Consider the following 15,868-nt stretch of genomic DNA (forward strand, 5'->3'; position numbering starts at 1 on the left):
CCTTCTTGGATTTATATAGTAGTTAATGATGACAGAAATGCAGTTTATACGACCTTACAAGTAACAAGTTGGGGTAACACTGTAATGACATTTAAGCTTAGGACTGATAAGACCTCATTGATATCAGCTCGGGACGCTAGCTAAGGATATTGCAACAGGCGGCCTCCCTCGCCCCTCCCTTCCCTTCACTTTCCTTAACTTCCCTTCCCTTTCCGCTCCGCTTAAGAAATTATAAAAACGTGGTATGTGCTGTGAGAGAGAGAGAGAGAGAGAGAGAGAGAGAGAGAGAGAGAGAGTACCAATAAAGTTAATATCTTAAAAAAAAATGTATATGTGTATTGCTGGACTACCCTTGGAGTAATAAAAGAGAATGTAAAGAAAATATCGATCACTTTATTAAATTCATCTCATTCCTATAATACATAATAATCTAAAGGACAAACATCACAGAGCAGGAGTATATATGTATTTTGTAAGCAACCGTCACATCACATAAGAGAAAATAAAGACATTAAACAAGAACAAGAGATGTTTTACAAGCGAATGCCGTGAGTTGGTCAGGACAGACAGACAGACGGACAGACACAACGGCCATTCTTGCAAACAGGAAGATTCTTGAAAGATTCTAATGCGTCAGGAGCAAAAATATCGTCTCCACAAACATACAAACAGCCTGTGTGTGTGTGTCTGTGTGTGTGTGTGTGTGTACAGAAAAAACAAAAAAAACAAAAACACACACAAAAAAAAAAATGTCAAAGGATAAGAGGTGCGGAACTAAGCCCTATCACACACACACACACACACACACACACACTTATTTTTTTCACCTATAAACTGTAAATTTTCAGGCAAACCATACTACAAAAACTAGATAAAACTTTACTAGAATTTCTGAGAGTACTAAGGTGGCTTCAGAGATGCAGCCAAGCAGAAAAGAGTGTGTCTAGAATTTAACTGCTTTGTAAACAAATCCAAAACTGTCACCAACTGTACTGTTGTTCCCAAGACAGAATTCTCTTTGATGGCTACCTTCTTTGCTTTAGTCAAAAAAATGTTTTTATAAATAGTTCAAGTTTGGAAAAAGTACTTATTTAATGACCTTATATAGATCATCCACGACCTTCAAGCACCCCCAGGAAGTATTCCAGGAATAATCAAGTTAAAATGAATGACTTCATCACAAACAAACTACTTGAGACAGCAGCAGGGACTTTCCTTCCCCACCGTCTCATCTCTGGAAAGTACTCAAGTCCCAACACACCGCTGGACAGTGTGTGAGCCTGGGAATGAAGGATGCAGGCAAGCAGATGAAACTTATGTGCTCAGAAAGTCTTGTATTTGGATTTTGAAGATCAGCATCACTGCACCTTAAAGCTTTTGTTTTTAGTACCTCCAAAATTTCTGGAGGTGGTAACAATTTTTTTTCTCAGGAAAGGCACATTTTGTGCTTTGTCACAGAAAAACAGCAACCCATTTCCTACTCAGCCAGATAGTGCAAGGGAAGGTAAAACTACTTCCCAAAAAACTGGAGGACTCTTTTCATGGCTACTGATAAAAGCCTGGATGGTGATAGGCTGGCATGTGGCTCCTCAGGTGCCTCTCCAACATGGAAGAAGGCTTGAAAAGGCCACCTGGACTTGTAGAGCAATAGACAAATGCCCTGTAAATGAGGAAGCTCTCCAGTACGTTAAAAGATGCCTTGGGCTCACTTCATGGAAAAGCTTCTGCACTCTTCTGTGAGTGATTCAAAATTCTTTGAAGAACTCAAGAAATTCTATTTGCAATGAAAAGGCTTCTGCACCCTGCTGTGAGTGATTCAAAATTCTTTGAAGAACTCAAGAAATTATATTTGCAATGAAAAAGCTTCTGCACTCTGTTGTGAGTGATTCAAAATTCTTTGAAGAACTCAAGAAATTATATTTGTAATGAAAAAGCTTCTGCACTCTTCTGTGAGTGATTCAAAATTCTCTGAAGAACTCAAGAAATTATATTTGCAATGAAAAAGCTTCTGCACCCTGCTGTGAGTGAATTCTTTGAATTCTTTGAAGAAATTATATTTGTAATGAAAAAGCTTCTGCACTCTTCTGTGAGTGATTCAAAATTCTCTGAAGAACTCAAGAAATTATATTTGCAATGAAAAAGCTTCTGCACCCTGCTGTGAGTGAATTCTTTGAAGAACTCAAGAAATTATATTTGTAATGAAAAAGCTTCTGCACTCTTCTGTGAGTGATTCAAAATTCTCTGAAGAACTCAAGAAATTATATTTGCAATGAAAAGGCTTCTGCACCCTGCTGTGAGTGAATTCTTTGAAGAACTCAAGAAATTATATTTGTAATGAAAAAGCTTCTGCACTCAACTGTGAGCGATTCAAAATTCTTTGAAGAACTCAAGAAATTCTATTTGCAATGAAAAAGCTTCTGCACTCTGTTGTGAGTGATTCAAAATTCTTTGAAGAACTCAAGAAATTCTATTTGCAATGAAAAAGCTTCTGCACTCTGTTGTGAGTGATTCAAAATTCTTTGAAGAACTCAAGAAATTCTATTTGCAATGAAAAAGCTTCTGCACTCTGTTGTGAGTGATTCAAAATTCTTTGAATGTTTGAAGAACATGATAAGAGGGAGCCATCAAGAAACAAAGCCAAAACTGTCACCAACTGTAGTTCCCATGGACAGAGAATTCTCTTTGATGGCTACAGCCTTTGTGAGTTTTATTTCTCCAAGATGACGTCACTGTTTCCACAAGACTTGATCACAGGGGATAATGGAGTACTCCTGAGAACTGTTGAGGACTTTCTTTACATATGTCCAAGTCAAGGGAAAATGCAATTTCTTTCAAGGATCGTATGACAAAAGGGATTCATGAAGACAACTGCTTTGTAAACAAATCCAAAACTGTCACCAACTGTACTGTTGTTTCCAAGACAGAGAATTCTCTTTGATGGCTACCTTCTTTGCTTTAGTCAAAAAAATGTTTTTATAAATAGTTCAAGTTTGGAAAAAGGACTTATTTAATGACCTTCAATAGGTCATCCAGGACCTTCAAGCACCCCCAGGAGGTATTCCAGGAATAATCAAGGTAAAATGAATGACTTCATTACAGATAAACTACTTGAGACAGCAGCAAGGACTTTCCTTCCCCACCGTCTCATCTCTGGAAAGTATTCAAGCCCCAACACACCGCTGGACAGTGTATTTAGCCATTTGCAGTCTCCATATCTACATTCACGAAGCCTTTCCTTCAAGTGTGAGAGTCTGGGAATGGCCAGCGGGTATAAGAGCCAAGCACTGCTGAACCATGCATGTGATCACCTTGGGAAATATAGCAGTAAAAGTTTTGTAAGTGACATTTTCGCATGATAAGGAGCCACGAAGACAACGGCTTTGTAAACAAATCCAAAACTGTCACCAACTGTACTGTTGTTCCCAAGACAGAGAATTCTCTTTGATGGCTACATTCTTTGCTTTAGTCAAAAAAATGTTTTTATAAATAGTTCAAGTTTGGAAAAAGGACTTATTTAATGACCTTATATAGATCATCCAGGACCTTCAAGGACCCCCAGGAATTATTCCAGGAATAATCAAGTTAAAATGAATGACTTCATCACAGACAAACTACTTGAGACAGCAGCAGGGACTTTCCTTCCCCACCGTCTCATCTCTGGAAAGTACTCAAGTCCCAACACACCGCTGGACAGTGTGTGAGCCTGGGAATGAAGGATGCAGGCAAGCAGATGAAACTTATGTGCTCAGAAAGTCTTGTATTTGGATTTTGAAGATCAGCATCACTGCACCTTAAAGCTTTTGTTTTTAGTACCTCCAAAATTTCTGGAGGTGGTAACAATTTTTTTTCTCAGGAAAGGCACATTTTGTGCTTTGTCACAGAAAAACAGCAACCCATTTCCTACTCAGCCAGATAGTGCAAGGGAAGGTAAAACTACTTCCCAAAAAACTGGAGGACTCTTTTCATGGCTACTGATAAAAGCCTGGATGGTGATAGGCCGGCATGTGGCTCCTCAGGTGCCTCTCCAACATGGAAGAAGGCTTGAAAAGGCCACCTGGACTTGTAGAGCAATAGACAAATGCCCTGTAAATGAGGAAGCTCTCCAGTACGTTAAAAGATGCCTTGGGCTCACTTCAGGGAAAAGCTTCTGCACTCTTCTGTGAGTGATTCAAAATTCTTTGAAGAACTCAAGAAATTCTATTTGCAATGAAAAGGCTTCTGCACCCTGCTGTGAGTGATTCAAAATTCTTTGAAGAACTCAAGAAATTATATTTGCAATGAAAAAGCTTCTGCACCCTGCTGTGAGTGATTCAAAATTCTTTGAAGAACTCAAGAAATTATATTTGCAATGAAAAAGCTTCTGCACCCTGCTGTGAGTGATTCAAAATTCTTTGAAGAACTCAAGAAATTATATTTGCAATGAAAAAGCTTCTGCACTCTGTTGTGAGTGATTCAAAATTCTTTGAAGAACTCAAGAAATTATATTTGTAATGAAAAAGCTTCTGCACTCAACTGTGAGCGATTCAAAATTCTTTGAAGAACTCAAGAAATTATATTTATAATGAAAAAGCTTCTGCACTCAACTGTGAGCGATTCAAAATTCTTTGAAGAACTCAAGAAATTCTATTTGGATAAAGAAAAGTGAAGATTCCCAAACATGCCCCCCAGCGGCGGGCCACTGCCCGCTCATCAACGTAATTGTAAATTATTTAAGATGTAAAATAAAGAAAGAATAAAAGAGAGTGACTGACTTCCATGAATGGATGCCTGCAAAAAATAAAGCCTTGGATGACAGCATATTCAAATTACAGGAAATTGTGTCAACCCTTGAGACAGCACTCTGCCCACTTGTATGGCTTGGAAGGTAAGCCTTGACTCAGGTGGGCGTGGAGGCATGATAAGAGGGAGCCATCAAGAAACAAAGCCAAAACTGTCACCAACTGTAGTTCCCATGGACAGAGAATTCTCTTTGATGGCTACAGCCTTTGTGAGTTTTATTTCTCCAAGATGACGTCACTGTTTCCACAAGACTTGATCACAGGGGATAATGGAGTACTCCTGAGAACTGTTGAGGACTTTCTTTACATATGTCCAAGTCAAGGGAAAATGCAATTTCTTTCAAGGATCGTATGACAAAAGGGATTCATGAAGACAACGGCTTTGTAAACAAATCCAAAACTGTCACCAACTGTACTGTTGTTTCCAAGACAGAGAATTCTCTTTGATGGCTACATTCTTTGCTTTAGTCAAAAAAATGTTTTTATAAATAGTTCAAGTTTGGAAAAAAAGACTTATTTAATGACCTTCAATAGATCATCCTAGACTTTGAAGGACCCCCAGGAGGCATTCAAGTCATGTCATCACCTTGGGAAATATAATGCTAACATTTTTGTAAGTGACATTTTCAAAGCAGTAAGTAAAGTTTTCCAAAAAAATATTGTGTGGCAGAACACTTTGAAAACATGACCAAATATTTGTTCACTTCAATTTTTGTCTGCAGCATCCACAGCACTCTTACTGTGCTACTGGGAAAGTCCTCACAAGGAAGCTAAGGGCCAATGCTCTCAGGAGGTTGAGGAGAGCACAGCACAGAAGATGCTACTGAAACATTTAGAAAGTCTTGTGAACAGAAGTGTGTGGGTTTGGCTAATTAGAAGCACCAAAAAGTTCATGTGTCAAGCAGAGTGACTGGCTGTACAGTGTGGCGGGAAAGCTTGTTATATTTGTATGATGTATGAACACACACACACACACACACACACCAGGCTCCTCCTTCTTGTGGGAGCGGTGAGTAGCGGGCTTTTTCTTTCTACGTTCTTTTTGTTGCCCTTGAGCCGTTTCCTTTATTGGAAAAATAAAAAATAAAAAAATAAAAAATAAATAAAATAATAAATCCATCACCACCACCATTAGGGATGTACCGATGTATCGGTGGTATTGGCACATTAAGAGTATCGGTATCGGCTGATTTTCTGCCAATACTACCGATACTTGAAGGAGTTTTGTACGTGGCATGTCACTCGTTGCAAATAATTTTGTTCAACAGAAATTGGATTTTCTAATTTGTTGAAAAAATATTAGAAAAGTGTAATTATCCAGTATAATGATACTACGTAGTTTGGAATTTCCCGCGATTTAATTTTCATCACTTTAAACGATAAGATTCATATTACTTTGAATACAAGTAGTATATAATACTTGGTATACAGTATAGCCTTTGGTACCGCGGACACGTACAATACAGGTTTAGTAGCTTCGGCGCGGGATTGGCGGAACCCCTTCACTCGCCTCATCTGCCTGCCTCAGTCAGTCAGACGGTCGCCCCACAACGGGGCACGCTGCCAGGGCTGCCTAAATGTACGGCAATTAAGGTAAAGCTAACCTTGCTGAGTCAACTAGACCTCACGAGGCGCCTCCTCCCTCGCCCCTTGTTGAAACTCATGGGGGTGGGTGTCAACACTTGGGTTAACCATGCACTGCTGCCTCACTGCACCGTATAGGGTTAATATGCGCTTCCGCGGTGCAGTGGTCAGCACGTCTGGCTGTGGATCTATGGACACCTTTTTGCAGGCCACCAATGGTTATCTTTTTTTCTTCCCTTCTATGGTGGAACAACGAGTAGTTTTTTTTTTCTTAACATTTAATATTGCCTTTTAGCTGCTGGAATTGTTGTATAAAAAATTAATGCACAGGTATTGGTCAAATATTGGGGTATCGGTATGGGTCAAAATTTTGGTATCGGTACATCCCTAACCACCACCACCAATAGCATCATTGTCACCTTCACTTCCCAGCCCTCTTGCCGCCCTTCTTCCTCCCTCCCCCGCCGGCGCCCCCATACTTGGCCGCCAGGGAGTCGAGGAAGGAGTCCATCTCGCCGGCGCGCTTCTTCCCCCGCTGCAGGATGAGGCTCTGCAGGCTGTCCACGGTGTCGTTGAGGCCCAGCTCCTTCTTCAGCTCCTCCGCCTCCACTGCCTCTGCCGCGGCCTGGGGACAAGGGGACCATTGGGGTAGGACTTGATTGCAGGGGATTTAACACTTTCAATGTGGAGATTGGATCTATCTGCTAAAAACCTCCTCAATTATTCATATTCTCCTATTATCCCTAGTTTTATATTCTTTATCTATTCATGTTCCCTTTCTCGTGTCCTGTTAACTCTATCTCCAACTCCCCTTTTCTATAACAGATCTCCTTTATCCAATTACTTTAAGTCAGTCACGGGATTACATACCTAAAATGAGGTGGTGTGTGTGTGTGTGTGTGTGTGTGTGTGTGTGTGTGTGTGTGTGTGTGTGTTGGCTGTCTTGTCCCTGCAGACAGGACACACTTCCTTGTGTCAGTGTGGGCGAGAGACAGCAGTTATATTCAAGCCACTTCACGTGTGGTGACGGTATTTCTTTTTGCAATCAATCAATGGGGGCATACGCCGGGGGCCACGTCGCCTCACCCACCCCAAGCCCAGGGGGTCCCTCCAGGCAAGTCTCCATGCATGCCCCCTTCCCATCCTGAGTACCTCCCGGCAGGATCTATCGGCTTGCTCGAGCCATGAACTCTGTGGGCGTCCCCTTGAGCTTCTCCATTTAAGATTGTCTCTTACAGACACAACCCAATGAGCAGGATCAGCTTCTGGGCAGCGCCACGTGCCCGTATAGCCAAAGTTGGCGTTGACGGACTATGCAGGTAATATAAATTATGTTAAATCAGTCTCACCGAGTAGTCGCCGGTTTGGCACAAAGTTATTCCAGCGATATCCCAAGAGTCTGCACAAACACTCATTACCAAAGCACTCTGCAACAGCCTTCCTTCGTCTGTGTTCCTCCTGCCTATGACTTGACCTCTTTCAACAGGAGAGTATCAAGACCCTCTCCACCCAAAACTGATGTCTCTTTTGGCCACTCATCTATACACTCTTTCAGAGGGGCTACGACTTGTGAGACTTTCTTCTTGTTTGTTTAAATGAGCTGCTTCCTTTACTGGGAAAAAAATAAAATAATAAAAATAAATAAAAATGAGGACTTTCCTACACCCTGGACCTGACCTAAACTAACCAGACCAAGCCTCACCTTGCGCTTCCTGCTGTCCTTCTTCCTCTTGGAGTCTTTGGTGAAGTTGTCAAGCCTTGGCACCTCGTCCTTCCTGATCCACTTCTCAATGATCTTCACAAATCTTAAAAACAAATAATGATAACAATTTCTGAGACGTACAAACCATCGACAGTTTTATGAGTATGGATGATAATTTCTAAGATGTGTAAACAGCCTCCACTCTTTGTATAAGGGTTCCAAGGGGTCCTATCGTAAGCCAGTATTATTCAATGTCTCAGCGCCTCAGTTCGTCCATTTGAAAAACCTCTCGTAGAAGTTGCCGGGACTGTTTTGTGATGCTGGTGATAGTTTTACCTAACTCCTATATCTTAAACGGGAGGAACCACCCATGAACACCCAGTTAGTCTTCCCTGTGGCCTTGGGAAATAGTCGTAATGGGGGCTGATATGTTTACGAATATGGATGATAATTTCCGAGATGCGTAAACAGCCTCCACTCTCTGTATAGGGCCTGCAAGGGTTCCTATCATAAGCCAGAGTTATTAAGTGTATTGCCATGTCAGTTCACCTGTTTGAAAAGACTATCACCGAAGTTGCTGGGATTTTCAAGGACTGTTTTGTGATGCTGGTGATAATTCTACACGACTCCTACATCTTGAACGGTTAAATCACTCATGAAAACCCGGTTAGTCTTCTCTGTGGCCTTGGGAAATAGCTGTAATTGGAGACCGAGACGTTTAAGGATATGGATGATAATTTCCGAGACGTGACAGCCTCCACTCCCTGTAAATGACCCGCCAGTACCATCATCACTGACCTGGGTTCGTCGTCAATGGTGGCGCACAGCACGTTCTCCAGTATGTAGTCCATGCTGCCCTGGCCGTCCACGTATGCTTGTTTTAGGTCACTCAGCTCCTCCTCAGACCCTGGAAAAGTGCGGGAATCAGTGGGAGAGAAATGATCGCCTCCTCCTGACTGAACATTTCAGAAGTGGGCGGAAATCATGTACCCGAAATTGACCTCTCTTTTTCTTTTTCTTTTTTGGGTCCAGCGTCAAGTCGCCCCCTGAACTGCCTCCCTCGTAAAAAAATAAATAAATAAATAAATAGTCGCCTCCGTTAGTCAAATCGTTCTGGAAGCGAGATCATTTTTCTTTAATATAACAGAGAGAGAATGGAGAGGATCATAAGAGGAGGGAGGACACTAGTATTATTAGAAAAGGCAAGTCAGGTCAGGTCAGGTCGAGAGAGAAGTGCAGGAGCGTGTATTGCCTGGTGCTGTGCTGTCCTGTGCCTCCCTAGTCAATGGAATGGTAATAGTAAAAGGTCCATGCTGACCCACCTTTGTACTTGTCCTCGAAGTTCTTGATGTCCTCCACTGTTATCTTCTTGAAGAGGAGACGCCAGTACTGGTCCCAATCTCGGTCCTCTGGGATCACGTTCTCCTCGTCCACCTCGCCTGCCGGGACAACAGAATATTAGCTCTCTCAAGACGCACTCAGGCACTCACTACACACACACACACACACACACACACACTACACATGCTAAGAACCAACCAAGAAAGCCCACTAACTCTATAGGCCAAGACAAAACAATAACAATAATAATAATAATAAATAAATAAAATAAAAAAAATCACTTAATAGTCACTACACACACACACACACCTGTTTCATCATACACCGCCCGCTTGTCCTGGTCGGAGAGGATGCAGTACACCTTCCCAAGGGTCTGGAACTTGCGTGTGGCTCCCTGCTTCTCCGCCTCACTCACACGGTCGGGGTGAACACGCAGGGACACCTTGTGGTAGGCCTTCTTCACTGCAAGGGGGACGAGGGATGAGCTCGGGTCAGATGGGTGAAGAGATGGATAGATAGAGTTAATAAGATACACAGATGACCAGACAAATAGATGGATGGATACATAGAGGAGTAGTTAGATATATAAAGATATAGATACATAAATAGATGGACAGATTGAGAGTTAATAAGATACACAGATGACCAGACAAACAGATGGATGGATACAAAGAGGAGTAGTTAGTTAAATGGCTGGGCTCCTCATAGTGCCGTCTATCCGTGAGATCCTGATGCAGGCAATTAATTCCTGGGCTTTAGGGTCGGCAAGCTCCGCACGAAAAGTGAGCTTCATAAATGAATGTTTGATGTGCTCTGCAGAAAAGTACAAGTGCCAGTGTAGTGTGGCGACTATGCCTGATGAACGAGCCTCCCATAACCCACTTAGCCAGAGGGGTACCTCTTTGGCTGACTCGGTAAGGAGTGGCTCTCCCGTCATGTTGGTCGCGGGTTCAATCCCAGGCAGCCGGCGAATACCCTCTCCTTGTCTTGATTAATTTCTCGTGTGTTTCGATACACGCAGAGGACGTGAAGGGAAACAGAAAAAGAGAAAATAAACTCCCGGGGCATAACAGTGGTGGCATAGCGGTGGGCATCCTCTCCTGCAGTTCTGTTGAGTTTCCCGGAAGGGGTAACAGGTAGGATGGCCCATGCTCCGAGGGTAATAGAAAATGGGAAGTGTTGGAGGTATGTCTCTACGGGGACATTGTGAAATAGTGCACCAAAATGGGTCACCGTCTAAAGGTCTCAACACACAAAAATTAATCTACATAGAAGGGAAAGTCGTGTAGTGCGGCGACTATGCCTGATGAACGAGCCTCCCATAACCCACTTAGCCAGAGGGGTACCTCTATGGCCGACTCGGCAAGGAGTGGCTCTCCCGTCACGTTGGTCGCGGGTTCAATCCCAGGCAGCCGGCGAATACCCTCTCCTTGTCTTGGTTAATTTCTCGTGCGTTTCAATACACACAGAGGACGTAAAGGAAAATAGAAAAAGAGAAAATAAACTCCCGGGGCATGACACCAGTGCCTCTTTAACCATGTAGCAGCGACGGGCCAAATTTGTGGCTTTACCATGTAGCAGCGACAGGCCAAATTTGTGCCATGATATAAACCCCCAAAAATAGATGATGCATAAACTGATCACAAATGCGTAGATATATATTATGACATGGTTTGTGTGAGTGATGACTTTTTCTTGTTTTTCTCGCTTAGAGGGGCCTATGAGAAACATGATCCCCGCAGATACTGGGTTAATATATGAATGAGGGGCCCCAGCTGCCATAATTATATGCCACTCGAAGACCAAGGGAATCTAACTGCCAGCCTGACCCCACTGGAAGCTACACCCTTTATGGAGATGTCAGGAAATACATTTCTCATTGCTCCCCCAAAACTAACCTCAAAAGCAGGTAAAGCCACAAATTTGGCCCATTGCTGCTACACGGTAAAGGCACAAATTTGGCCCGTTGCTGGTACACGGTAAAGCCACAAATTTGGCCCGTCGCTGGTACACGGTAAAGCCACAAATTTGGCCCGTCGCTGGTACTCAGTAAAGCCACAAATTTGGCCCATTGCTGCTACACGGTAAAGCCACAATTTTGGCCCGTCGCTGCTACAAAGTAAAGCCAAAAATCTGGCCAGTCACTGCTACACGGTAAAGCCACAAATATGGCCCGTCGCTGCTACATGGTAAAGCCACAAATTTGGCCCGTCGCTGCAACACGGTAAAGCCACAAATATGGCCCGTCGCTGCTACATGGTAAAGCCACAAATTTGGCCCATCGCTGCTACATGGTAAAGCCACAAATTTGGCCCGTCACTGCTACACGGTAAAGCCACAAATTTGGCCCGTTGCTGCTACACGGTAAAGCCACAAATCTGGCCCGTCGCTGCTACACGGTAAAACCACAAATTTGGCCCGTCGCTGCTACACGGTAAAGCCACAAATTTGGCCCGTCGCTGCTACCAGGTTAAATAATTTAGGCCGTACGTTGTTTCGGCCATTTGAAAATTCGGCCATTTACCATCTTGGACCAAAAGGACCAACACCCATTTGAAGATTCCCTAACCTAACCCAACCTAACAAAACCCGAAGCAGTTTTGACTCAGAAATTTATATATGCTTCCTTACTAATGAGACTTCCTATACAACAAAGTGAGGTCATTCTTTGTTGATTTATACCATAGTGTGCTAGCTATCATGTGTTTGAAGATACCACCCTAAACTTAACCTAACCTAACTAAATCCAGTTACTTCTGCCTTCGCTCTTCCCTTCCTAAGTTATTTCCTTTCTTCAAAACTTCCTTCATCCCTTCCTTCCTTCTCTTTTTTTTCTTTCCTTCCTTCCTCCATCCTTTCCTTCCTTCTTTCATCCCTTCCCTCCTTCATCCTATCTTCCTTCTCTCGTTCCTTCCTCCTTTCTTTCCTTCCTTCACCCCTTCCTCTCTTCATCCCTTCCTTCCTTCATCCTTTCCTTCTCTCTTCCCTCCTCCAGTTAGGGTGACCACCCGTCCATTATAACACGGAATCATTTCGTATTGGAGAATTTCATTTCATTTCTGGGGCCCCGCAGAGGGCCACTCTCGGGTGGCATGATAAGCGTGGGTTCTGCGGGGGATTCAAGGGGCACAAGAATTACACGGTGCGTTCCGTTTTGAACCAATACGGAACGCCATTTGTTCCGTATTTGTCTGTCTGAATGGGCAAGCAGATAAAACTCAGCATTTTAAAGCTGTAGTGATGGCATTTTTCGCTCCATCTAAAAAACCAGGCCGTAAAATTGTTTGTCAAGGGTCGTCCTGAAATACCTGTACAATACGCGACCCCCCTTCCTCCACAGCAGGCAGCAGGCAACGGCTGTCAAGGCATGGCAGGCTACAGAAACTCCAGGGTCCCTCCCGTCCCTTAAAATATAGATTCGTTCCGTATTGGAGAGTGATCGAGATGTTCCGTGTTTTTCTACTCTCAAGGTGGCAACCCTACTACTTCTGCCCTCCTCGCGGGGTACTCACACTCATTCTCCGTGGCCTTCCTCGTGACCTGCAGGACCTCGTAAAGATCCTGAGTCCCGAAACACTCCTTGCAGCACTCCAGCAGTCCTGCCATCCTTAATAGGACTCTAAAAGGACTCTTGAGCACGGACACACCACAAGGGAACCAAAGTGGCCGTCAGCTGATTGATTCTGGCGGGAAGTTCTGTTACGAGAAATAAGTCACCGCGGAAATAAGTCGCTCTGCTCTCCACCACGCGAGGGTACCGAGGAATATACGGCAGAAAAAACATATTAATTTAGGATTTTGTTATATTTTGTCCAATTGTGATGTTTGATAGTGCCTGCAAGAAAGCAACACACCAGACCAGTAGACCAAACCAGCAAGAACTGAGTGGGGAGTAATTCTGTCTAAAATCTGCCCTGTTCGGTTGTTATAAAACCTTATCTTGATTAAAAGTGTTACTCTGGTGTTTTTTCCATGTATTGGGGCCAAAATAGGACAGATAAATGATAGTGGTGAGTTAAATATGAATAAAAATATAAGGAAGTTGGACCTCTCTGCGAGCTATGTTTCATCTGCGAGCTGACTCCCATAATATTGCCGGATAGTCGTACGCAGCAGCTTGTATTTCTTGATTGGTTGATTTTATTGTTTATTTGGAAGTTATACATTATTAACCCAGAAAAATGTATAGATCTATTGTAAAACCTGCAAAACATACCCATAAAAGCCTCAATATATGAATAAAACCTACCAAACAAAAAAAAAATCTATAGTCACCCCCAAAAAGCTCCAAGTACCCATGCATGTTTTAACCTAGAAAGTATAGACATAATTATAAAAGCTGCAAAGAATACACATAAGAGTCTAAATATATCAGTAAACCCTACCAAACAATATATATGGTTACTTTCTTCACTGCTGATATCCAACTCAAAATGTCACCCACACCTCGATAACGAGATTTATTTATAGTCATCATTAAAATCGCTAATTACGGATGATTTTTGCGAAAGTTACGGGCGAGAAATTGGAAAAAACGATCTTGTGAGTACGATAATTTGATTGATCGTTTATTGTTGCACTTATTATCGTTATTATTCATCGATTTACGGAGGTGGAAGCAGTTTTAAGGGTTACGAATAACAGAAAACGAAGAAAAACACTAATTTCGCTTATTATTTTCACTATTAGCACCATGACAGTGACGTAAAGGTGAAGGCGGGAAAACGATTTCTTATCAGTGGATGTTGACAGGTGACCGAAGGAGTGTTTGACCCCCCACGCCCCCCTTCCTCCCTCTGCTGGTGACCCAAGGAGTTCACCAATTCAAAAGTAACACAGCAGTGAAATAAATAGACCTTGAAAGTGTCGATTCTATTAGTTGGCGTTGACAGGTGATTGAAGGAGTGATTGACCCCCACGCCCCCCTTCCTCCCTCTGATGGCGACCCAAGGAGTTCACCAATTCACAGCAGTGAAATAAATAGACCTTGAAAGTGTCGATTCTATTAGTTGGCGTTGACAGGTGATTGAAGGAGTGATTGACCCCCACGCCCCCCTTCCTCCCTCTGATGGTGACCCAAGGAGTTCACCAATTCAAAAGTAACACAGCAGTGAAATAAATAGACCTTGAAAGTATAGATTCTATTAGTTGGCGTTGACAGGTGATTGAAGGAGTGATTGACCCCCCCGCCCTGCCTCCCTCCCTCTGATGGTGACCCAAGGAGTTCACCAATTCAAAAGTAACATAGAAGTGACATAAATAGACCAGGAAAGTGTAGATTCTATTAGTTGGTGTTGACAGGTGAAGGTGTTGACAGGTGATCGAAGGAGTGCTTGACCCCCCCCCCCCCTCTGCCTCCCTCCCTCTGGTGGTGACCCGCGAATTAAGTTAACCAATTCAAAAGTGCGGAAAGGAAAGTGATTTAATGGCTCTGAAAAGCAAATTAAGTGTGTGAATAAACAGAGGATGAGGTCGGAAAGGAAAAGGCGGGAAAGGCAAGTGATTTAACGCCACTGAAAAGCAAATTAAGTGTGTGAATAAACAAAACAAGACCAAGAGGAGGAAGGAGGATCAACCTATAAGGCGATATGTACAGTGCCACAAGTTCCTGAAGAAGGCGCGGGCGAGGAAATAGGCGTGAGGCGTGACGAGAGCTGATCAGTATTCTAAATAGAAGCTTAAAGGGCCAGATTCACAGTTCCCCATGATCGGTTAGTAAGCTCCCAAATCAATACCAGAGCCTTCGAAATTTCCTTGTATAGTGTCTGGTGTTTATATTTGAGTTCACAAATTTGATGAAACTATACAGGAAAAGTCTTGTGATTTAGTGTGGCATCGAAGACCTCCCCATTTTGGATTGTATGAGATTCTATAGTTTGGTTCGGGCTGTTGCGAATTAAGACACTATTGGACTGTGAAATCGGCTCAAAGAGGCTACGTGTTTGGTCTGAGGGCAATGGAGGGGTGACTTAGCCTTCTTCAGGAATTCACCATCGCCTTCTGAGTCTACACTGCCGGCTGCCATGGCGCTAAGGTATGTAGAAAGGCTGTTTGTGGTGTCGGGAAACTCATGTCATCCTAAAATTTATTATCAACAGAGGTAATCATCATCTACGTAGCCTCATCAACGGTAAACGCTAATCTTAAGGTAATGTTGATAGGTATAAAATAGACTATCGCAACAGAAAAAAAGTAAGAAAAAAAAGGTTAATTATATATTTTTCCGTGTCCCTTCAGAGCCGAGTATTTCCCTGCCTCGTGGAAAGCGTTCGTTCATCCGTTCGTTTCCTGTTGAAAAAAAAAATAGTAATGGTAAATAAATCAATCAATAAATTTATAGTAAAAATCAATCAAAGTGCTGTCGAGGGGTGAAAAAAGTGAGGTCATTGCTTCCATTATACGCTAGACGGGAACGCTATTAATTAACCTGACTGTCTGTGTTTATGTCTGTCTCTGTCTGTGT

The 15,868-nt window shown here is 42.9% G+C and overlaps 1 protein-coding gene across 6 annotated transcripts; it reads right to left on the reverse strand.

Annotated features, from left to right (window-relative positions):
* Nucleotides 1-373: 373 nt before the first annotated feature.
* On the reverse strand, nucleotides 374-14,724 carry LOC127001380 (dnaJ homolog subfamily C member 9-like). Of its 6 annotated transcripts, none has more exons than XM_050865939.1 (9): nucleotides 14,531-14,724; nucleotides 12,918-14,261; nucleotides 9,715-9,867; nucleotides 9,387-9,503; nucleotides 8,863-8,971; nucleotides 8,065-8,167; nucleotides 5,325-6,987; nucleotides 3,453-3,522; nucleotides 374-2,945 (listed from the first exon to the last, which is right to left on the reverse strand). In XM_050865939.1, exons 2-7 carry the CDS (start codon nucleotides 13,009-13,011, stop codon nucleotides 6,784-6,786), a joined length of 780 nt encoding a protein of 259 aa, XP_050721896.1. In that variant the 5' UTR covers nucleotides 13,012-14,261; nucleotides 14,531-14,724; the 3' UTR covers nucleotides 374-2,945; nucleotides 3,453-3,522; nucleotides 5,325-6,783. The 6 variants fall into 6 exon arrangements, with proteins under 6 accessions (XP_050721896.1, XP_050721894.1, XP_050721893.1 ...); XM_050865937.1 differs by having other exon boundaries at nucleotides 5,304-6,987; XM_050865936.1 differs by having other exon boundaries at nucleotides 374-3,522.
* Nucleotides 14,725-15,868: the final 1,144 nt, after the last annotated feature.

This window comes from Eriocheir sinensis, chromosome 20 (assembly GCF_024679095.1).
Source record: "Eriocheir sinensis breed Jianghai 21 chromosome 20, ASM2467909v1, whole genome shotgun sequence".
Taxonomy (NCBI): Eukaryota; Metazoa; Arthropoda; class Malacostraca; order Decapoda; family Varunidae; genus Eriocheir; species Eriocheir sinensis.